Source organism: Dermacentor variabilis, chromosome 4 (genome assembly GCF_050947875.1).
Source record: "Dermacentor variabilis isolate Ectoservices chromosome 4, ASM5094787v1, whole genome shotgun sequence".
Lineage (NCBI taxonomy): Eukaryota > Metazoa > Arthropoda > Arachnida > Ixodida > Ixodidae > Dermacentor > Dermacentor variabilis.
The window spans coordinates 88149370-88173310 of NC_134571.1; the positions used below are offsets into that span (position 1 = coordinate 88149370).

Below are 23941 nucleotides of genomic sequence, written 5' to 3' on the forward strand. Positions count from 1 at the left end.
TTGCTTGGAAGCGCTTTTTTTTTTCATAACAAATAACGCACTGCGGCCCCCTGTTTAATCTTTCTTCAACCGACATATTTTTCAGCGTACTAAAATTTTTTCTATTAGCAAACGACCTGATGGCGCCATTTACCTTCACTAGCCCAAATGGAAACTGTCTCTATGAAACATCTGCAAGCAAATAATACAGGGTTATCATGTTTAAGCTTTATGGAATTTTAATGCGAAGCTGTTAAGAGCGACTTTCCCCACTATCGTGTCCGCGTGTAACAAAAACTATCATCATCAGCATTGGCTCCGGAATTGTCTTCTTCTACAGTTGGCTCGTTGGCACCGCTCGGCGCTACCGCGCTTGTGCCACTGCTCCCGCGTTTGTCATCGTCATTAATTAATAAATTAATTACTGAACAAAAATGCATAACGAATAATTCAGAAATACATCAATGAACCACCGGCATCAACCCTGAGATAAACACCGGGGCCGCATGTTCAAGCTTCGCTGGTTAATCATCTGTACGGAGTGCTTAGGCTGACATTTTTTAAAAACAACCTGTTGCAGATAACATAATTCTAGTCGTTGAGCTGTGTTACTAAGACGGGCGGACACAACTTTCGCGAGAAATCTAAACACATATCCAACTAATTAGCAGTATATCACTAATTATATTTCGAATTAATTAGTTTGCGGCACATATTGCTGTTTACGAATTCTAGCCTTTGATTTTGCCAGCCGTATCCACTTGAAATGAATTTCCAGAACGGCACCAGTTTGGAGATATGCGCAATCAAACTTGCCCTAAATATGCACTGTTCTTCCACTTACTTATTTAACAAAACGCTCTTCTATGCATTGAAACACGAAAGTAACTGGAACGTCCATGTATTTAATTCCGCAATTTAGGAAACAATATCTCTAAACTTGTATCATGCTGTAAATTCAATTCAGTCCCAATGTTCAAGACTGAGCGTGTTGGTACCGCAGACGAACGAAAGATTAAAGGAGCATTATTATAATATTTCAAGAGCAGTCACCGGGCACTTTGGGATCCACTGTAAAGATTGAAGATGTTAGCTAATCTTTGAGAACTGCAAGATTGTGAGCAAAGATGTTAGCCACATGACGCGAGAGTGTGCGTAAGAATTGCATCCGTTTCCCTTAGTGCAAGAGACGTAGATTTCCTCCCGCTCTAGTCTGAAATATTGTATCCTCGTTCCTTCTTTTGCGATGCTGAGCGCAGGCAAATTGATCATGTGACACAACCGGCTTGGTATTGGCGGATGGTCCTTTTTCTTTTATAAGAGTTTTTTTTTTTTGTATTTCTGTTGCTCATCCAATTTGAGTATCTTGCATTTATTCCGCTGACAGGGGAATAAATCGTTAGTTGCAAGTAGCGCTATGTTGTGTGTGCTTTTCTTCTGCGCGGCCCACAAAGCTGTTGCGCAATCCAGCTTCGAGTATCATTACAAATGGGTGCGGTTTGCAAACTTTCCAGCCGCAATTCCTAAATTGCAACATGTGCCGTATAGTAATAAATTAGGAAGTTAATTAGTAAATTTTTGTTAAGTACTTGAATTTGTGTTACGATTTCTCGTGCTAGTCATGCCCGCCTATTCAAATATTCCATCTCAAGGATAGGAATGATCCGATATGCCACAGGCAATTTCTAAAGATTTCATAAAAGGTAAAAATGATCGCCCTGTACATAGAAAACACGCGATCAGAAGGCTACTGGTGTAGGTTGCGCCAGGCTATTTTCTTGGACAAAATAAAACTGTCGCTATATTCGGCAGACAGCGGGATGTGCAAAGTGGATGCTTTTCCCAAATCTTGATGCTTTACGTCTCGTAAAGATTGACATACATACAAGCAGAACCAAAAAAGAACAAAACTTGCATTTGCATATGTGTAGTATAAGATCCCTTTTTTTTAGTAACTTTTATTGAAGGGAATAATAATATTATGCCCAGTAAATAAGAAATTCTATGCATGTTTTCTAGTCCGCATCATACGAAAGAAATGCTCAGTGGCAGGAAATTTTTTTTTTATTTGAAGCAACTGGATTCGGAGAAAGGCGGTCGTCGCGTGCCACTCACGGCCAGCATAGCTGGAGGCAGAAAAGTTCTCGATCGTCCGCCATGACCCGGACCCCTTTTCCCGCCCTCAGCGAACGCGACAACTCATCCATAGCCACAGGGCACGCAACGCGACCTGTGATCTCGCAACCACCGTAGCGGTGCCTATAACGCGATGCCCGAGCGCACAAAGTTTCGTGGCGGACGACGTTATGCACCCTTCCCCTACTACGCGTTCGCAAGCCGCCACTTGCGTGGGCAGCAGCTTGAACCCGGAAAGTACGACGCAGGAATGGCTGGCATTTCTCGCCGTGCCTGCGCTTTCCCCAGCAGTTAATCTCCGGCCAAGGGGAGAGCACGGGCTACTAGCGGGCGTTCAGGAAACACGTCTGGGACCCACTCTTGGTGCGTAAGGAGTTGGTGCCGGCGACGGCGTCCCATTCTTCACCGGCCGCTGCGAACGGCGAAGTTAGAACGGGAAGCGCGTTCTTTGCGCGAATGGGGTCCCACTTGGGCTGCCACGGACAGCGGCCGTTCTCCTTGGTTCGAGTTCCATTCTTCACCGCTGACAGGGTCCGTGCTGCCGCCTGCCCCATGCGTCAGCGCGAATGCGTGTGCGTCGAGCGCGCCCTCTGCCGCCTCGTTTCGAAGACTGACAGTGGTAGACGAGGGGGGGCAGAGCAGTGGTACGGACGCAATCTTGACAGGAAGTATGACGTTTCTGTTGGGGTCATTTAACGGGATGTAAAGCTGCGCCAAGCACACGCGCCTTCTCTAACACGCGTGCACGCCCATCATTTGCTTCTTCCCGAGAGTTGTTCCAATGAAGAACGCGAAGCCTCGAAATTTTCGCATTAGTTCATTCATGAAACGTTTATGTTCTACAGAACTTCCTTGAGAGTGAGATATGTCAAAATAATGGCTTTGAGGCTCACTTCTAACATGTGAAGGTCTGTCTGTTCGAGTTTCAGTGTCTAGTTCTCCGAGCTCCAGCCTTATCATCTTCGAAAGGCATTATTTAGGCTTTACGAAAATGAAACTTTTACCTAAGGGTCCCAAGGTTTGACTGTTGCAGAAACAGGAATTATGATGATGGGCTCGAAGTTTGTCCATGAAGTATTTAAAACTTTAGGTCTGTGCAATGTCAGTATTTTTCATGCTGGCTGAAAATACTGAACAGCTGAAACTGCATTCACAGTGCTGGTGGGGCGTTTCCATTTCCAGTCTTCCACTTTTCATTTTTTCGTCAATGGCACTTCAGCCGCCTTGAAAATCGTCATTTTGTAATATACTATATGAAGAGGGCGATGGTAGATAGCGACGCAAGCTCATGTTTTTCTCCCTCCCTTAGCGCTTCCCAGGAAGTGGAACAACCCAACCAAAGATATAAATATTTTCCTTTAAAATACAAAATAATCTTCTGAAATTCGTAAATACGTGTTAGTGTTCATGCTACCTATAGTTTTCCCAGGAATGATTATGGTCTGTGATGTACGTCGTACATGCTTGTTATGTTCACTGCGACTGCTCTACAGTGCTAGGTAGACAGCACTGTAGACGACCGAAAAAAGTCTAGGCATGTCCGCCGCTCAAAAAAATAATGCATGATCATCTTGTTTTTCAGCATTCACGGCATTGTGCATCAGAAATCATCTCGAAGGGCCAGTCTATCAACAGCGAATTGTACTGCAATTTTCAGAGCGTCTGAGACCGGCCATTGCAATATAACGGCCCCCACTGGGGCGCACAAGCACCTGCACTGCTCTCGATGACTATGCACCATGTCACAGATCACTCCTCACAGGCGAGTTTATCGTCGGAAACAACGTGGTTTCTGCCCTATTCGATCAAATCGGGCTCTGAATTATTTCACTTTCGTCGAGAAATTAACGACCTAGCTCAAAAGATGCAATCGTGCCAAGATTGCCTTATAAACCTTAAATCGAAGTCTGCACGACTTCTGCTGAAGAGAACTCCAGGACGTATTTAACTGCCACGAACGCTGGGAGTGCTGTATTGCCGTGCATTCGGACTATTTCAAAGGTGACAGTGCTTGAATGCACATAAATAACTTAATTTATTCAAAACACAACTCGTCTCATAACCTTTTGATACCACAATGTATGGGAAAGTAGGACTGCCTTTTATGCACTCCCGGAACACTTGGTTATGATCTTACGTGGATTGAACGCTTAAAACCGATGATACATTGCTCAAACTATTTGCGATTTCTAAAATAAAAATAATAGTGGAGCATTAAAAGTGACTGCCTCCAAATTTGCCATTTAAACAACTGCCCGCAAGGTTCAGACAAAAAAAAGTAAATAATTATTTTTGTGTTAGTAGCCTTCTGCAACTACTGTTATTAGTGACAAAGTATTTCCGCCTCGCCTAGGAACTTGTTTGCAAAAAAGCCATGTTTGTTACGCTGATAGCCTTTTTATAAAAAAAAATTCTGCACTCTGAAAGAACATCAATTACAAATATGCATGGATGTTCAGGGCAGTTATATAATTTGGTAGATGTAGTTTAAAAATTCTGCAAATGCATGACAATTTTTTTTACTTCCGATAGTATTTGGTATTTTTTTAACCTTTAGCTCACAAAAGACGCAGGGACAGTACAGACACACGTAGACAGCATTGAGGCATATTTTAATGTACGTTGCTGCGCGGCCGAGAGTTAAAATCGCGTATCCATTTATGCATTCAGTAAATGTTAACGCCGCCTAATATTGTACGTGCCACGTGTAGGCTAAGTGCACTTTCAGTGCGTAGATTCTGAACGGGAACGCCGTTATGAACAGTAGAAACGTGAGAACTCGTGATACAATAACGACAGTGACAGTAGAATTTATGGTCTGTTTCGAAAGCATTTGTAAATTTTCTTTTTACCTTTTCTCAATGACCTTGAATTCCCGACATATATGAACGCTTTAGTTATTCCACAGAAATTGCCTGAAAAAGCAACGAAGACCAATCGCGTTCCATCAATTACCACCTGAATCCTCGCGAAGCACCGGTGAGAGCTGGCATACGCGAACATACGATCCGGCAACCGCCATCACCACCTTCAACGGGGAAGTGAACACGGCTTCGTGCTCGACCAAGGAGCGCTGCTGGGAATTTCTCGACACGTCCAGTGCCATCGAACGCTCACTGCTCGTCGATGGCAGCCGGGCACGCCTGTGCCATTGATTTACGAGCCCGGAGGTTCACTTGATATCCACTCTCGTGTGCCGTGGATGTTGGCAGACGCTAGCTGATGACCCCCGAGCGCTCCGCTGTGCGCTCCCTCCCCGATTGCCGATGTTGTCGACGCAGCGCGGTTGCTTTTAGGAGAGCACTCGTACCGTAATGCATGTCCGTGTACGTGGCTGTATGGAAACGTGGCCTCGGAGGAGGGCTTTCTTTCTGCGGATTATACTTAATCTCTTGACACATGACGCCCCCGCGCAGCAAGAGACTCGGCCTTTATGTGCCGTGGACTGTCGGCAGAGACGAGATCCCCTTTCTGTACCCTGTTCATCCTGAGGCCCCCTTTCTCCTCTACCTTTCTGCCTTTCGCTCGTATCTGGCGTTCGCGTGCGTTGCTTCGTGGTCGTTTCGGCATGGTGCGTTCTGACTAGCAGCAGCATACTTGGCGCGAACAGAAGAAGAAAATGAGAGAAAGCGGCGAGAGATGCGTGATTTTCGCTGTGCAGACCATCTTTCCAAATGCTCCGTGCAATTCTTTCATGTTCACCGGATGCCCCAATTTCGAGTTCTTTTTTTCTTGTGATTTTTGCTGTGGCTTCTTCCCGGCCTGCGCCTTTGTGAGTAAATATTGCTCTGGGCTTTCTGGCTGTTCGTCTTGGTTAGCACGTCGTCCTGAACTCTTCTGGTTTCTATCGCATAGCTGAGATGCTTAACTCGATGGAACAGGTGTTGTATCCCCCACCAGGTGGTCTTTTCTTTCTTCTAGCGCTGCTGTGCTCAACCCCTTCTGATTTCTTGCGCGGAAAGACAAGTTTTCTCCAATGCTGCGATGCTCCGCTTTTCCTCCATTTTCTTTTAGTTTTGCATTGTTTTTTTTTTGTTCACACTTGAGCATTGAAGCGCCTGTGAGACATAAAGCGAATGGAAATCTCACATGGCAGAAATAATGTTGACTCACTTTTCTGACCTACACTTTCTCTGAAAGGATCCTGAACATTGAAGCGTTCAAGGTCGTTGGCAGCTGAGAGGTTGTAATTCGACCCACCATGCAAAGCGTCATATAGTACAGAACAAAGAGACATGAGTTCAACCAACGAAAGGGCAAAATGTTCGAGCACAATGTAGTTTTATGTAACCACATGTCAGTGTCGTTACAACGCATCAAGCTGTATCAACCTGATTAAGCCTGATAAAACATTTATCAAGCCTCATTCAAAAAACTGATAGCTTGACAACACATTTGCCCCTTTGGTTTCTATATCTATACCATTTGTGATAATTGTGTGCAGATCTTGAAAAATCATAAGCCATTCCTGGGAAGGCGGATGACCAGCGAAGTTGTTTAACACACGGCACAGAGGTGACACAGAATTTTAAAGAAAGGTACGAACACATTTATTGCCCCGATCGGTGTTCATCGTGACGGAAGGTACGCACACTCGCTTATTTCTATGCATTCAAGTGGACAATTATATATATATATATATATATATATATATATATATATATATATATATATATATATATATATATATAGTTCAACAGAAACTATCATCTCGAGCAATGGCCATTCCTGTCGTGTGTGTGTGTGTGTGTGTGTGTGTGTGTGTGGGCTCTGCCTTATGAAAAGGATGAGCCATTGCTGATAATGAACGTTTTTCTTGACTCACAAGAAGAATTCAGAGAAGCCTCGCCATAATAGCTTTGCTGTAAAAGAGAACTGTCGGAATGTGATTTCTACGGCATGCTGCTGTATCTGCAACGCAGTGCTTCTGAATTTCTCCAATAATTCACACTATGATTGCGCCTTGTGTCGCGACATAGTGAGTGTTATCTTTGTGAAAAAATATTAGAGAGCAACTTTCGGATCTTACCTTCTAATGCACTAGGTAACCCTGCATTCCAGAAACTGCGAAGTTTTATAGCCAATAATCCTATTGAAGCCCTAGTAGAGAGACATGCCTTGTATTCTCTCAGGCGATCACAGCCCATAGTGCCTCTCCAGAGCTTACAACTGAATGAATGAATGAATGAATGAATGAATGAATGAATGAATGAATGAATGAACGTTTTTTATGTGTAATAGATAAACAGGTGCGGAGTAATAGCTGCTTATTGCGGCTTTGTAGAACCACGGTACCCATACAGTTGGACGGTGTTACGGCTGGCGTCTAGCACCTCGAGCAGAAAGGACTTTCACCCACCATGCCTCGTCCAAATGAAGCGTGACTTCCTAATTCGCCATGGTCTTCTCGAGTGTCTGCTGGTCTGGCGGAAGCCCCACAGTGTTTACAGCGCTCTTTTTGTGCGTGCGTGCGTGCGTGCGTGCGTGCGTGCGTGCGTGTGTGTGTGTGTGTGTGTGTGTGTGTGTGTGTGTGTGTGTGTGTGTGTGTGTGTGTGTGTGTGTGTGTGTGTGTGTGTGTGTGTGTGTGTGCGCGCGTGCGCGCGTGTGCGCGTGTGTGCGTGTGTGCGTGCGTGCGTGCGTGTGTGCGTGTGCGTGTGCGTGTGCGTGTGTGCGTGTGTGCGTGTGTGTGTGTGTGTGTGTGTGTGTGTGTGTGTGTGTGTGTGTGTGTGTGTGTGTGTGTGTGTGTGTGCGTGTGCGTGCGCGCGTGCGCGCGTGCGCGCGCGCGCGCGCGACATTAGAGGGACCCTTTCCTCGAACTGACAAGCTCTACAGGGGAACTTCCGCGTACCAGCAACGCCCAAAAGAGAAGGACAAGCGTCTGCAATTCTCGAACCTGAGGCTTGGTATGTACGGAGGCGGGCCGCCCTTTCCGCGAACCAGCAACAAAAGAGAAGGATAAGCGTCTACAATCCCGGACCTGCAGCTTGGTATGTACGGAGGCGGGACGCTCTTTCCTTGCTGCAGGCTTGATATGTACGGAGGCGGGACGCCCATCCACAAACCAGACTCAGTGCCTGTCATGTGACGTCATTGGGAGCACTTCCGGAACACTTCCGCGCAATTTCCGGACCTGAGGCTTGGTATAACCGGAGGCGGGACGCCCTACTCCTTGCAGCAGGCTCGGTATAACCATAGGCTCGGTATAACCGGAGGAGGAGGGGCCCTCTTTCCGCGAATCAGACTCTGCCGGTCACGTGACGTCGACGCAAGCACAATCCCTCCGACGATTGTAGAGAGCCGATTTAAGCGGCTCCGAAATGTACTTTTTAAGATCACTTCATTCTCTTCTCTTCATCTTTCACCAAGCTTTGAATAAACCGTGCAAGTTTCGCACTAGAAATTGTCTCGTCCTTGCCCGGTCGCCATGGTCTACCCGACGTCTGCAGCCCGCCGACAACGCCACGCTACCCAATAGTAACGTCGGTCGAGCTTCGATAGGCAGGCGTCGCTACAACTAGTCAGCAGTACGATACGCTACCCTGGAGTACGCAACAACGGCGAGTGCCTCAAAGCTTGCACCCATGTGCTAGAGCGACATGGGAAAAATATAAGCAAACTTATCATGCAGTAAACAAAAACGTACAGTGGTGCAAACCTGCCGAGTCACGACAGGCAGTGCGGGTGTACCGCGTTGTATGGAAGTTCCAGCGTATTGGGCCACGGAAGCACAAAGGCGGAGAGAGACATTCATGAGAGGTTCCCCCTGATCAGACAGGGTGACACGTGCGTCAAGAAATCGAGGTCCTTAAGTGACTGTTTCTATCCTTTAACATGGCTTATTTTAAAGCGAAAGCTTTACTGGCCGCAAGCGACTTCGCTATGGCGGTGCTCCGAGGAGGCACATGACGTCACAACGTGCGCCCTCGCCATGGGTATTTCTCTCTCGCTCGCTCGCTAGTCACTACTGCGCATGCGCCACGAGTAGCACCGAGCCCATGGAGGAAGGAAAGTCAAGAGAGGCCCTGACGTCACTGTTTGTGAAGCTAAAGTGAAGCCGGAAGTTGGCGTTGCTCATGGCGTTGCTCCGCCTATCGGGCCAGCTCTCCTCTTTTGTTTACATTTCTCGCGAAACCAAGACGCGCTGCGCGCAACCGGGCTACTCGGACACGCGCGCTTCCCAGCAATATGAGCAATCGCGATGTCCCATTGCATTGCCGTCGCCGAAGTCATGTTGAAGGAAGTTCATCATGAACTTCGCAAATTGGGTCGTGAGGTCAAATCGGCTGCTTTTGCCGGCATTTATGTAAATAAGCATGCCTTATAAGGCCAGCCAACTGAACTGTCCTCATCAACCGCAGGTACCGGCCGCTGCCCAGTTCGTGCGTGTTTTTTTAAAAAAGGTCACCTATCGCTGCCTTCTACTTGCTTTCTTCTGCTTGGGCACTGGAGACACGTACGACATTCCCGACCCATTTGCGATCCATTTGGAGTTTATGAGCACAAACACATTCTCGCTTGAGGAATCGTCGTGCTTTATTGAACAAACTTCAGGTGGCCTCGCATCACTACCACAGCGCGCCGGTGAGGAGGCAGAATGTCATTTCTGACTCCGCGTTTAGATTCATTGGCTGCGGCCTGAGGTGCCCTCTTAGCACGGTAAGTGAAGCATCACGGAACCAAAGTTTTGCGATAGCCGGCGCACGTTGCAGAACAGTACGCGCGTAGAACCGGCCTGCATGCGACCCCGGAACAGCCGTTTGATGTGTACGCAGGAGTACGTTCTGTGGAGCCTTGCCGACTCTTGCAGCGCATTCGCGAACCTTCACTTCCCTGCGCTTCTCGAGCACACAGATAGGATACGCCTACGATAGGGAGGATTCGTTCCTCAAGTCAAGGCGGCCGCTTCTTTCCCATCTTCCAGGATGAAGCATTGGCTGGCAGGCACACGGTTCCGAGGGCAGCAAAATGCACATATTCTGCGTAACGCTCCATCAGCACGTGTATTGAGGTACACCTGTGCAGGTGTGCATGAACCCCGAACGCGCTCTGCTTATAAGACTTCGTGCTGTCGCGAGTACTGCGAGGAACAAGCAACAGTTAAGCAATATGTGTTTTAATATACACAAAAGCAAGTTGTTACTGAACACCAACTATGCATTCATAGCGTACGTTCTACGCGCCGCAAATGCACCATATGCGCTGTAAAAAAGCAGGAATCACTGACCTGCAAAGCATTCATTGTACAGATTCTGAAACGCATCGGTTTCGGCCCGCGATGGCACGTTACCATGATTCCGTCCAAGAGCGCAAAATTTCCCGCGGATATTCTTTCGTCCGCTGGCATTGCCGTGGCGCGGTACATTGCGTACAGCATTGCATGCGCGTTCATTTCTCGGACTTTATTTCCCCCTGTCACACCTGGCCACAGCAACATCCGGTAGAGCATGGTCCAGATAACGCAGTGCGACAAAACACGGCGACCAACGCAAACCTGCCCGCACGGCGCCTTTGCCACGGTACGAAACCTACGGAGCAACACGTGTGAGTGCACAAAACCATAACAAAGCCGACATTGTGACCCGAAAGGCGTGGCCGCTATGCAAAGAAATAAAAAAACAGCAAAAAAGGAGACTCTACTACGTCATTTCCTCCACACTTTTCTCCTAGCGCGCGGAGAGGGTAGGGCCTCTCCTCAGTTTCCTTCCTCCATGACCGAGCCACAGGTGTTCTGCCTCTACGCAGCGCCGCCCCTTCCTGTCGCTGCCGTTTGGTATGACGTACACCGCGTTCCTCTTCGTTGCGCTCGCCTCCGCTCGCTTCGCCAGCTGCGTCTCATGCCTGATAACATGTCGGAGGATTGACAAGGAGAGCTCGCGTGCGCCGCAGCCACAGTTGAGGCGGCAGTATGGAGGGCGACAATTCTGGTAAGCAGGAGGAGGCCTGGAATCGACATCGGCACGAGATCAAGAGGAAACGAATCGCCCAGGAAACAAACGAAAAGCGCGCCGAACGACTGGCTAAACGCTGCAACATGGCTAGACAACTAGGCTAGCCTGGACTAGCCATCAAGATTAACCAAGGCTGACCATGCTATGCTTTAGCTTTCACTACGTATATCCTGGCATAGCCGAGCTAAGCCACTGCCAATTTTTTAGCTTGGGTGTCTAGTGGTCGTTTTACGGCAGCTTTTATTGCGCGTGTGCTGCAGGACTGCCTGAGGGTATATTCGTAATGTTCGTAATGTTGCTAGTTCCAACATTATTTCTTCGTCCTCTTGCATCGCGGACAATGTGTTAACTGCTGGACTTCACCATTTAACGAGAATATGTGAAAAACGTTACTTTAGTTTTACAAGCAAAATGCCTACAAGAAGCTACTGTTGCGGTATACATAAAGTGTTCAAAAGAAGCGGCGCGTATACGTCTTGCTTGCTTAGCAGCAGCATACGGCATGACTGAGTCGGAAGAAATTCCCATATTTATGCGCCAAAGGAAAGACTAAATGCTCAAATCGCCTTCCTTATCATAAGCTGAAAAATCAGCATGTCATATGCCCAGTAAAATCTATGTACAGGGTTTTAAACATCACATAGTTGTACTGGATAATAAGGAACTTGGCCTGTGCGCTCTTGACTCGAAAGCGGATGAGGCAGCATACATATATAGTTGAAGAAAGCTGTTTACGCCAGCCATAGCTGCTGCGTTCACCGTTCCCATACAGAAAGAATAAGCTATTGTAAATTACTTGCTTGAGTCTCCAACTATGATGTTCAAGCTTGGCACGTACACCAAAATATCGAGTTTTATATATATATATATATATTTAATTTCGTACTGCATTGTTTGTATAGCAGCTTCATATCCGTTTTGTGGTACGCTGAGCGCCACATGGAATTATAGGGCGCTATAGGAAGTGCTCAGCGGCGCGTGATGACACTATTTCTCACGTCGACCAGAAATTGATGAAGGCGTGCTTCGGCGCTTCCAAAGGCGTTGAGGAGAATAGTCACGCGGTTTATACATGTTCCCCTGCAAGGGAGACTACTGCGTAGCGAAAACTTACGTGACAAAATAAAATAAGCAACGAAGAAATTAAACTTTCATTCAAGCGATAATTGGATAACGCGACGACGACTGGGTAGGATTAGCCTTATCTTGATATGGGACTGACACAAAAATATTAAGTGTATTTCTTTCCTTTTTTATCTATGGTGATACATTATTGGGTATGCGGTAGATGTCGGTCCCTCCTACGAGCATATGTAGCCAGGAGGAGAAGCTTCGTTTTGTCTACCTGAGTACAATGGAAATTCACTTATCGCAATCGAGCATCGCCAAGCTGATTTGTAAAAGACTCGTTACGCTTAAAAAGCTTAATTCTAGTAACTGGTACAAAAGACTACTACTAAGTTAATTAAGCTCCCGCACCAAGTTCACTGACAAAAAATTTGCACGGAGCACAGGTATCTATACTATCGCTATTACAAATACTAAGGGAGTTTACTCAATCAATGTTAAACTAAGGCACTCAACAAAAAATTTAGAAAAAAAGAAAACAGCGGTGACATAGTACTAGCTCTAGGCAACCTCTCGCGACGATATTTTGTTCTTCCTATGAGGCATTGCCAGGTGGTGGTGGTGAAAAACGTTTATTTGCTCTATTTACATGTGGAGTTAGCGGTGCGTCAGATGGCTTCTTCCATCTTGATGTGCAGGGTTGGTGCCCCTAGTCCAGGGCCCCACTGAGGGTAGCTGCCGTGCGAGCACGCCTTACTAGCCCTTGCTGGACTTTCAGGATGTCGCTGGAAAGCATCCTCTCCCACTGTTCCGCACTCGGGTTTTCTATTACGGTTATTTCTTTTGCTTTTTGGCAGGCCCACGTGATATGATATAGCGTGGGCTTGTCCCCGCACCAGGGGCATGTGTTCTCATATTGGGTAGGGTAAATTTTGTTTAGAATGTATAAGTTCGGGTATGTGCCCGTTTGTAGTTGCCGCCAGATTACGGCTTCTTCTCTGTTGAGTTGTTTGTCTGGTGCCGGGTACCTCATTCTGGCGCCCCTGAAGTAGTTTAGCGTGTCAGCGTATGTTTGGCCTACCGGTTCTGGGTCCTCTATGGCGGCAGTGTTCTTGGACGCCCGGTTTGTTGCGTACCCTCGAGCTATCCTATCTGCCTCCAGATATCTGGAGGCAGATATCTATGGCGGCAGTGTTCTTGGACGCCCGGTTTGTTGCGTACCCTCGAGCTATCCTATCTGCCTCCAGATATCTGCCTCCGCATTGCCAGGGAATTTACCTTTCCTTCGGCGAGTGGGTTGGGCAGTCGTACTGGCTTTGCAGTCAAACTGTCGGCGACTCAGAGTAGTATAACGTACAGATTTCTTTATTGCTGACGGCCAAAAACTTCAAAACAAAACACGAGAATACGAAACGACATATAGCACGTTTGCCAATCCTGGTTATGGAGCTTTATGGATATCGTCGCGTTTTGCGAGGCTGCGCGCAACCAACCGCGCAGCCAACCGCTTCGGCTACGCGTTGCGCAAACGTTGTAGCTGTTGCCAAACAACATAGGTGGCGAGGCCGCGTTCCAACTAAATCAGATTCGGACACAGCTCCCCGTGTGCCTGTTCGCAATGCACTCCGTTATGTGCATTGCTCCAAAGAGCCGGCGCTGCTTACGTAACATCTAATATGTCAGTGCGTCGTGGTCGAACGAGCCCGCGGACCTAAAGGGAGTGGTGGCGAAACGGACCTCTGCCGGCCAAAGATTTTACTAGTTCATTTCATATAGCTGACAAGTGAGTTGGGAACCTGAACTTTTGTGAACATCTGCCACGTAAGAGCGGCCAGGAGGCAACCCCTAACTTCGGCACGTAGGCAGAGGAAGAAATAATTGGCTGCTTCAACATGTCTGAAACGGCTGCGTGGCACTGTTGGCCTTGCAAATGCTATTGAAGGCACTCGAAGGCATTCCAGTACGATACAATGGCGACAAAAAGGCTGAATGGTTTTATATTCTAATTCCCTCGTGGCCATCGCGCACGTTAGCTTCTGTCAGAAGCTGCAGTCGTGTGGACGTGCTCGGAAAGGGTTACTGCTGTACCGAGGATATCTGTTTCCACGTGCAGTCAGGATTGCAACTATTTGGAAAATATTTTACACGCAGTTTTTCTCTGCGCGATATTCATTCTTCATTTCTTGTTCTTACGTCACGATTATGTAGGTGTGTTATTCAACACATGGCTGATACTATACGAGGGAGGATTTTCCAGGCTTTTGGCAGCAATCAGTGTTCTGTCATATTTAAAGCTGAGTGTAATATGAAGCCGGAGTCACACAAGTTATTCGTTCTTAATCGAGGCAAATTTTTCAAAAGTGGATTATGAAAGCGCATACTTACGTATATTCTTGCGAATTAAATAAAGAATGTGGCCATTATTCTCGAAATAAATAACGATATTCAAGTAATAGGTAAATAAAAGGTACCCTTAGTAAGTATCTCCTAACTAATCTACTTTAAAACGTATCATGCAATAGCGGAGCTAAAGCCGAACAGCCCTAATGAGAAATTAATATGCCCTATGGCTCCCATGTCCAGTAATCCGATACGAAACATATGAGATCCTACATAAAAACCCGTTTTCCCCGCTTGTCATATGATGTTATGGGATATAGGAGGTATGAGAAATACGGTAATTTTTTTTTTTTTTTTGTAGGGAGTGATGTAGTCACGAACATTTATGAAAAACTGGGGACAACTAGCTCATAAAAAAGCTAATAGCTCAGTAGGTGGAGTAGTGTCAAATACCATTACGAACCTTTTACTAGCCAAATACTAAAGTAAGAGATCCACAGGTGTACGGAAGTAAATTTAATAAACGCTACTACCTCGACTTGCTTGTGCTATATTTTGCTGCGTATTGGTCGCCTCAGTGTAACAATTATATGAAGTGCAGCGAATTAACAGTTATGTGATACCTCCTGGCCACGTGTTTGTGCAGATATTACTTCATAAAAATTCAGGTTCATAACTGTGCTAAGTTATACAAATACATAGGCGCTCTGTGCTCAACGGCACAACAAGAAGGGCCCTTTGTATACCAATAAGGTCGGAGTGAAAACAGCGGAATGGCACAAAACAAGGCAGTGAAACGGACGACCATACGCATGTTCATGCCACAGCTGGACCACGTCAGCGTCCTCGCTTTGTAGACATAAGGTGGTTGTTTAAAGTACGTCGTGAAGTATGTCGGTCATCGTATCGTACGTTTTTTCGCTAGTAATATCTGTTCCTTCCAATACAATACAACACCATTATCAACATCCTTAACGTTCCTGCCAGTTATGATCCTTGTGCATCCTTATTTGACGGCGTTTATATATACAACCAAACCACTCGGAAACTCTGTTCTCGCTTTAATTTGAAGAATTCTTTGCCTCATTCCACGCACTATACTGTTCGTCCGTGAGTAGATACTTTCTCTCTCGCCACACTTCGGGCCTCGGTAACGTGTAATGCGTATTTCCGACAGTGTAATCCAGCTCTAGCCGCTAAAGTACAGCAGCCCAATTCTTTTCACACTGGACCGCTATCGCACGAAAATAGCTTCTCGTGCGAAAGCTGACTAGCTCTTTGAGACATTTGGCGCGTCCGTCACGCGCCAGTATCTCGTGCTATTTCTTCGTAATAACCCACGCTTTGAGATGCTTTGTATGAATTAACTGCTTCCAGGGCCAGCCCATGTTTCCCAGTTTTTTCCTCGTAGCAGGTAACACTACGCCGAAAGTGTTCGACGCTGCATCACCTTCATTATCGGCCCGAGTCGAATAATTTTTTTTTTTACTTTTCATCGCCGTGGTGCAAATGCCACCTTCGTTTAAACATACGCCACATGACATAGACATAGGTATGTAAGATTACTTAACACGTAGTCGCTGAACACGTCAAAATTCGTGTTTTTCTTGCTTACGCTCGTCCAGAAGCAATGTAGAACGCAACAATTGGCATGTCGTAAGCTCGCTTCGAACGAATACAGTAGAAATGCGTTGCACTATAGTCAAGACTGTCATATTGCTGCTGTCGCCACACACATACTCGCGTCATGCACATAGTTGTTCGTGTTACGGGGAGACCTTGGTACACCCGGTAACGTTTTGCGTAATCTCTAAGAATTCCCGGTAGACAGCTATTATTCATACGTTTCCCGTGACGTGGGCATCCACAGTGCGTAATATCTACTTCATTTTTTTAATAAATTTTCCTTTACTAGGCTACGCTTTTAGAAGGTAAGTGACCTAATTATCCTTTGGGTATAGCATTACCGGTCGTAACCCAAAAAGGCCCCACTAATAACTTCATTGAGTAGTATATGCTACTAGCCGTGCCATGGCAAACCATGGCTGCTAAGGTCTAAGTGAATTCCTAATTTAGCTTTGCTAATTTTATGTACCGACTTATTTGGGTAGTGAATGCTGTGCCCACTGCGACCCACTCCTACTAAAACCTTTGCAAATTGTTCCTATAATTTTGCTCGATTTATCTGCCAACTTACTTGGGTAGTAAATGCTGCTACCTGGGTCGCTAGCATGCCTGCGATTACCAACATCTTGGCGAGCGTTGCCACAGGCATAGCTTATGGTTAGCAAAAACTGACGCAACATATTTTTCTAAGAGTGACGTAGCCCTACACTTGTGCCATCTGTCTCCAATGTGCGCCACGACACCCGCCAGCACTCTGGCTTCATTCTCGTCGCATGTGCTCTAGATGTTCTAGTCAAAGCGACGATCGCGCTCACCTCCTCGGACGTGCGCCAGGCGGCTCTTCACGAGTCCCACGGTGTTCGAGGCTACGCAGCGATAAGTCGTGGAGTGCAGTTCCGGCCGGAACTGGGACGGGCCGAACGCCGGAAGCACGAGTGAGCCGTCGGAACGCGTCTCTCGCAGCCCCGGAACCTGCATGTGAAGGGTGTAGACAGTGTAGACCTGTGCATAGTTTACGGACGACCTGTCCACCAAAGTCGTGCACGGAACTAGCAAAAAAAAAAAAAAAAAAAAGCTGGTGACGGCATCCTGCGACGTCATCTCCAACTACAATGCGTTTTTAAAAGCATTTTGTGTCCCGCGAGTGTTCTCGTCAAAGGAATGTAGTTGAAGGACGGCACGTTAACGATTGCGTCGCCACCAGTGCTTTGCCCCAGCAGCCAATGTCATGTTAAATCACTACTGTGTTAACTTTGCGAGCTGTCATGGTCAAACTCTGGGGCACGAAGTGCTGCTACTAGCATTGTTGCTACCGCACATGTCTTTAGTATTTCCACAACGTATTTCCCAAGCGTAGATGCGCTTGCGGACAAGTTAAATGTCTCCGTTATCCGCTTTGTTAGTGCTAGCGTAGCCGTATTCTGATTTTCAGCCCACAGTGCAAAGTACTGATAAGAGTTTAAATATGGTAGGCGTGTCTGTCGTCGAGCGATACTTCCGGAATTACGCGATAATCTGGCGAAAAGCAAAACAGTGTGCGCGTGACAGTATATAGCTCATATACCTAATAATCACATACTTTAGCATAGCGCAGTTATCAGAACACCTTGTTCATTGATTTCAACGCGATAGCGTAATGTGAATATTTCTCTTTTAAAAATGCCTTTCCCCGAAAGACAAACTCCAATTTGCTATCAATCAGTTATGAGGCTGCATTACACCAACATTGGGACTAGGTAATTTTATTGTGGTCTGACCATTGACCTTCTTTGACACTTCAATGAAACTAAAGCTTCAACAAACATTTTAATGAATTCACTTGACAGAGGTTATGAACACCTTTACAAGTCATACAGTAGGAAGAACTAAAGATACACAAGTAGGAACAATGCAACCATTATCTGAGCACTGAGCATATCAAAAACGTGCCAGCGCCCATTCTACAATTGAAATTAGAAACAGTTACATAGGCCCAAACAATGAAACGTTCCTTTCCTTCGAGCGCTTCCTAACCTTACGTGAGGCCTCCTTACAGCGAAGGACCGATGGAGAAAGCAAGCGTACTCTGAAAGCTCCCTTCATCCGTCCTCACGTAAGGAGCGGTTGCCGCATGCATGCCTGGGTTCGAGATTATCTCTTATAAGCTTTACGCGAACAATTATTCAATAAAAAAAAAAATGTAGCGTCGCACAATCTTTAAATTGAAGAGCTAATATAGAGAAGCGCGGACGCTTTCTTCTGGTTTTGTTTACTAAACTTAAAAAAAGTAACGCATTACAGTGGAAAACTTGATGTGCTTCAGCAACGCTGGCACGCCGGCGTCGTGCAACGCCTAGCCACGCTTCCATGCCGCACGCGTGACTGAAATGAACATGCCTGGCAAGACGCACCGTGCTCGCGCTTCTCCGCAGGTGGGCGACAGCGCGCATGCGCAAGCAAACGTCACGTGGTTAAGCAGTGAGGTGAAGCGCTCGTTCAGGGCCAGGAGCGGCGTAAGGACGCATGAAGGTAGCTTTGGAGCTACCTTATGCTGAGGAAGCACCAAGGAAGCCTTCACCGAGGGCCCCTCAGTAAGGAAGCTTTCAGAGCGACATAAGGTGGCCTTACCGCAATGAAGGCTTCCTTACTGAGTTAAGGAAGATTTCATTGTTTGGCCCATAGACGTCCATACATCCTTTTTTTTTCTTTTTGAGGAAAAGAAACGAAACAGGAAATACAGAGAATTACAGCAGTACACAAGTAAAATACACATAAGTATCCTGGCAATCACACCAGCACTAAATTAAACGGTCTCGCGGATCTGTTAAAAAGAAGAAAGCGCAATGTGCCTTCAGAAATTTGTGCGATTACAAGCCATATCTTGTATTCGCAGGAAAAACCATGCGAATAATGTGTGCCGTATTAGCATCGCTAGCCCTCGGACGTCTCTAAAAGGGATTTCAAACGTTTTCTTCTTCTTTTTTTTATTATGGCGTTCAAAGTAAAAATGTTATTTCACATGCAAATGAATTTCTCTTTCGCTCATGGCCATTTTGGTGACCAGCTTTGTCAAAAGGGAGTCAGGTTGTAAGCTATAGCAAAAAAGTAAGCATTTTCGCTGGCTAAGAGCCACTGGTAAGATTTATGCTATCTCTTATTCTTTTTTTGCAATGCAGAGGAAAGTACCGGGTGAAGAATTTTGTTTCAGTAACACGGAAAATTCCGCAGCATTCGTTTATAAGAATGTTTCTGCTTGCAGTCAGTATCGTGTTTATGTACTGCGTCTTCAGTAGTTCCGTGCAGCACTGTGGAAGCTACAGGTCTGTTCGACCAATCATGGGGGCGAACACAGCTTAAAGGTGCCCTTCTGTGCCCTGTCGTCATTTAGTGGGGAGCTCTGCAGCGCAGGCGGCTGCAGCATCTCTTGAGATTTCAACTGCGCAGCGAGATCAGCTGTTCTGATAGCAGCTGTAGAAGATTCATTTCAGATTTCCTCTGAAACCAAAAATGCGTGCGCATTCAAAAGGGACACTGAAGCGAAACGATAACTCAGTTGAGACTAATAAAGCATTGTTTAAGAACCCTGTAGGCAGTCATTTCAAAATAATGGATTCATTATAAGATGAGAAAACAAAGGTCGAAGTGTCAGTATTTGAATTTCGCGCTGAAACCCCGACGCCCATAAGTCAATGTGACGTCGGGGATACCAAAGTATGTTTTCGCATAAGGGCCACGTTGACTGAGTAAAGGTTAACGAAACTTGCCAGGTTTAACATTTGGTTCCTTTAGAACACAATGTAGACAATCTGTACCGCTATATAATTAAGCAGGCCGTAGAAGATGCCATAAAAATCCATGACGTCACAGCGACCAGGTGCGAGAACTTCAAGGAGGCGTCGCCACCCGTCTTTCGTTCTTGCGCTTTTTCTGGTTTACCAAGCGTCTTATCGTGATAAGAGTGGTGTTTTTGGTGTCATAGAATGGTAATTTACCGACGCATAAGAAATCGTATTTTTCTCTTTACTGTCGCTTTAAGAGAAACAGACGAGAAGGAGGGCTGCATAGATGCCGCAAGCGGAGGGTTCAAAAGGCGCAGTCAGTCAGTGTGCCGTAAGGGATGGTGGCCCCATCCCTTCATCCCCCCGCGTATCATCCACTTGTACACGGTGCACCAGCTGACATTCGTAAGTGCAGCCGTATTTTTAATTAAAAGTTGTACACATTTACCGCGGTCCTACCACGTTGTTCCAAGCATGTTCGACGCCAACGTATTCCTTGCTTTCGCGTAGAGGAAAAGCTTGTAGCGATAGCGCACAAGTAAGCGTACGGGAGCCATTTTTGCGAAGGACGAAGCAGTGCCTATGACGGAGTCCTCCGCGGTGTTTTGGCTGTGCTGACTGCACGTATGAATTTGTCTACTCTCAAATCACACCATTCATTGTACTTTTCAAATTCCAATTAATGTCTGTACCGTGGCCTTCCATTATTTTTTTTGTGCTCTGCACGTTATCATTCCAACAAGTGGACAAATCTATTTTCAGTATTATATAGCCTCGCTAAGTATATCTTTAAAGAACGAAGCAAAATCACGCAATAAGCTATCCAGCGAACTGTAGAGAAGCTTTCACGTAAACATCTGCCGACAAGACCAATTGTCAAGGCCATTTTTATTTATTCTAGTACCCTAAAGGCCCCTACGGCCATTACATAGGGGTGCTACAATAAATCAGCGATAGTTACAGTACGTGCACTTAAAGAGATAATGCATGCTCAAAAAAAAAAAAAGAAGAACACAAGCGGAAAAACAGGGACGAAAAAAACCGTAAGGCCACTACAACGACACATCCTCTACGTTGAAGATGCCTATTGTATTAAAGTCGGTGTTACACAAAATCAACGTTCCTTGGTTACTTCACGCAAGGAAAATGCTTGCTAAAATAGGTGCACATGCCAGCTGATACTGCATGAAGCAATGCAATAACACAACCAGAGAAAATTTTATGGAGTAGAAGTAACTCGGTTCTAACCTGAAACAAACCAAATTGCGCAACAAACATCAAAATATGGGGAGGAAAAAAATAATTAGAAGTGCGCAAGACCACATTGATGCCTATAATGAATGAGCAAGAGAATCCTGCGTGAGTACGTTAAAATAGTGTTTTAGTTTTGATAGGAAATCATCATGACTTAGAGCGGATGCGATTTCATTTCGTAACATATTCCAGTGGTATATCACGAGAAAGAGGGGCGAGTGACTCAAAAAGATAATGCGCGCAAGAACGGGCCGCACTTCGAAGAGATGATCCAGACGCGGGACGGCCTGCTGTGATAAATCTTGTCAAAATGGGAAAGGAGTCCTACCAGTCTTCGATTTTCTAGAGAAAAGATATTTAGAGATATTTTAACGTTAGTGACGCTAGACGTTCCAGAGTAATTTTACGTAACGAAGCGGGCTGCTTTGTTTTGGACTGACTCGAGCTCTTTTATGAGGTACGACTCATGTGCGTTCCAAGTGAAAGAGGCGTACTCCATTTTCAAACGAACCAGTGTCGTATAGGCTAATAATTTAGTGAACTTGTTTGTTGAGTAAAGGCTACGCCTGATGCAGCTCTCACACGTGCTGCTAGTAATCGCTTCGATGTGTTGATTCCATGAAAAGTTTGAAGATAAATGAATTCCCAAGTATGTTATTGTGCGTGCATGTGCAATACTAATGTCCTTCGTTGAGTAATGGGTAAGCCTCGGGTTACTAGCTCTAGTGAAAACTATAGCCTTAGTTTTTGAAACATTTATTTGCGTTTTCCCCTGTTTACACAAATCGGTAATTTTCGTGAGGTCCGATTGCAAAGTGTCATTGCAAGAAGAGTTAATTATTCGTCAATAAATTAAGCAATCATCTGCAAATAGTCCTATTGTAGATTTAATATTACTCCTGATGTCGTTGACGTATAGCAGGAATAAAACTGGTCCCAATACAGAGCCCTATGGCACCCCAGATTTTACTAGTGATCGCGAAGAAGAAAATGCATTAGTTGTTACAAACTGGTACCACCTAAAAATTTACTTATCCATTTCGTAGCCCTACTATTTATATCAAAATAGCGAACTTTCATTAATAAACGCTTATGAGCTACCTTGTCAAAAGCCTTAGCAAAATCAATAAATATGGCGTCTATATGTGATAGTCGTTAATAGTTTGTTACAGGTCAGAGATTAGCTCCATAATAACTGCGTCTCACAGGAGCGCCCCTGTTGGAACCCGTGTCGGCTAATGAAGAGAATATTTTTCTTTGTTAGGTATTTCATAATTGCTTATGATATAATGTGTTCTAATAGTTTACATGGACACTGGTCAGTTAAATAGGTCTGTAGTTATAGACGGATGATAGGTCACCGGACTTAGAGGTTGGAATTATTTCAGCTATTTTCGATTCGTCAGGAACGCATCCTGAGTCAATAGATTGTTGAAAAGGAGCGGTGAAAATGCAAGATATTATTGGTTTAGTTGTATTTAGTAGTTTTCGACAGATTCCACCTGGACCGGTAGCCGAGCTCTTACAAAGACGCTCGCTCCATAGCAGGTTCGATGCCCTTTTGAGTGATTATATCATTCATGATGGAGGCAACAGAACCGAATTAAGTATTAGTGGGAACGGGAAGGTCATTTGTAAAGGCAGAACAGAAAAAAAAGAATTGAATGCAGTAGTGACCTCTGATGATGGAAGGCACTCGTCTTTCATTCTGGAACTGAAAGCTGAGGTGATGACGGTTTGGGGTTTATTACTTTCTAGCATATTTTTCTGTTCTTTGTTAACATGTCACTTAACATGCAATTCGGCTGGTTTGCTAACACGCGTTTGCTAATATATCATTAAAACGCTTCCAAACTGCGACATTACATCACGCTGCGCAAGATTCTGCGCTCGCGGTTCGCGTGGCCTTGGCTCTGCTGCACGTAACTACTGAAACAGAGTGTAGCCCTACGCTGAAAACATCAATAACTGGAAGAGCGTAAGTTTGGGCATGTTGGTATTCCATAACTTTTAAGTTTTTAGCGCACGAAAAGGGACGAGAAACAGAAGTACGACGCGGACGCAGCGCTATGGGTAGTGCTGTGCCTGCGTCGTACTTCTGCCTCTCGTCCCTTTTCTTTTATGAAGCTGATCACGTGTCGCTCGTGCTTTCGGAACTGATGTATTTACACAAGCCTAAAATGCTACACGTCAATGCTATTCCCTGGCACTATAGCATGGTCGAGCGTATCATGCTGTCTTACGTCCATCGACCACTCCTCTAATCTTTAGACAACAAAATGCTTCGTACTTCGGCCTTTTGGTGCCCTGCTACTGCAATACAACGGCGCTGAAAGGAGACAACAAAAGGAATGGCGAGAAGACATGAGCTAACCCAAACAAAGGAAGAAAAAGAATGCTTGACAAAAACAGCGTACATTCAGCAGACCGTTTGAATTTATTATGAGAGATCTGACATCTGGGTATGGATGAAAGGAATCGAAGGTATATTGAGGTGCGCCTGAGCCTTCGTGTGTATAAGGTTTGCACGCATATTTTTAGTGGTTGTATGAGTGAGCCCATGTCTTGGAGCTTTTAAATGAAATAATGGTTTAATCAATCAATCAATTAATCAATAAATAAATCAAACAAACAAAAAGTCAATCAGCTAGTCAATAACATTTCCTCAGAAGATATTCGTAGGCTTGTTGAGTTCATTACCCAAGGTTATTGTAAAGGTTCGTGGACAAAGGTACGGAAACCAAAGGAAACAAAGATGATCACTCAAAGCACTAGAGTTCAGCTTGTCAATTCATGTGACCAAAAGTGCGCTACCTTCACAACAATAAAAAT

General features: G+C 45.5%; 1 protein-coding gene across 1 annotated transcript in view; it reads right to left on the reverse strand.

Moving 5' to 3' along the window:
• LOC142578267 (cell adhesion molecule Dscam1-like) overlaps window positions 1-23941 on the reverse strand; it is a 207898-nt gene that overhangs the window by 174770 nt on the left and 9187 nt on the right. The window contains exon 2 of the mRNA XM_075687668.1: window positions 16913-17069. Within this exon, the coding sequence (XP_075543783.1) occupies window positions 16913-17069 (157 nt within the window). The remainder of the gene's footprint in view (window positions 1-16912; window positions 17070-23941) is intronic.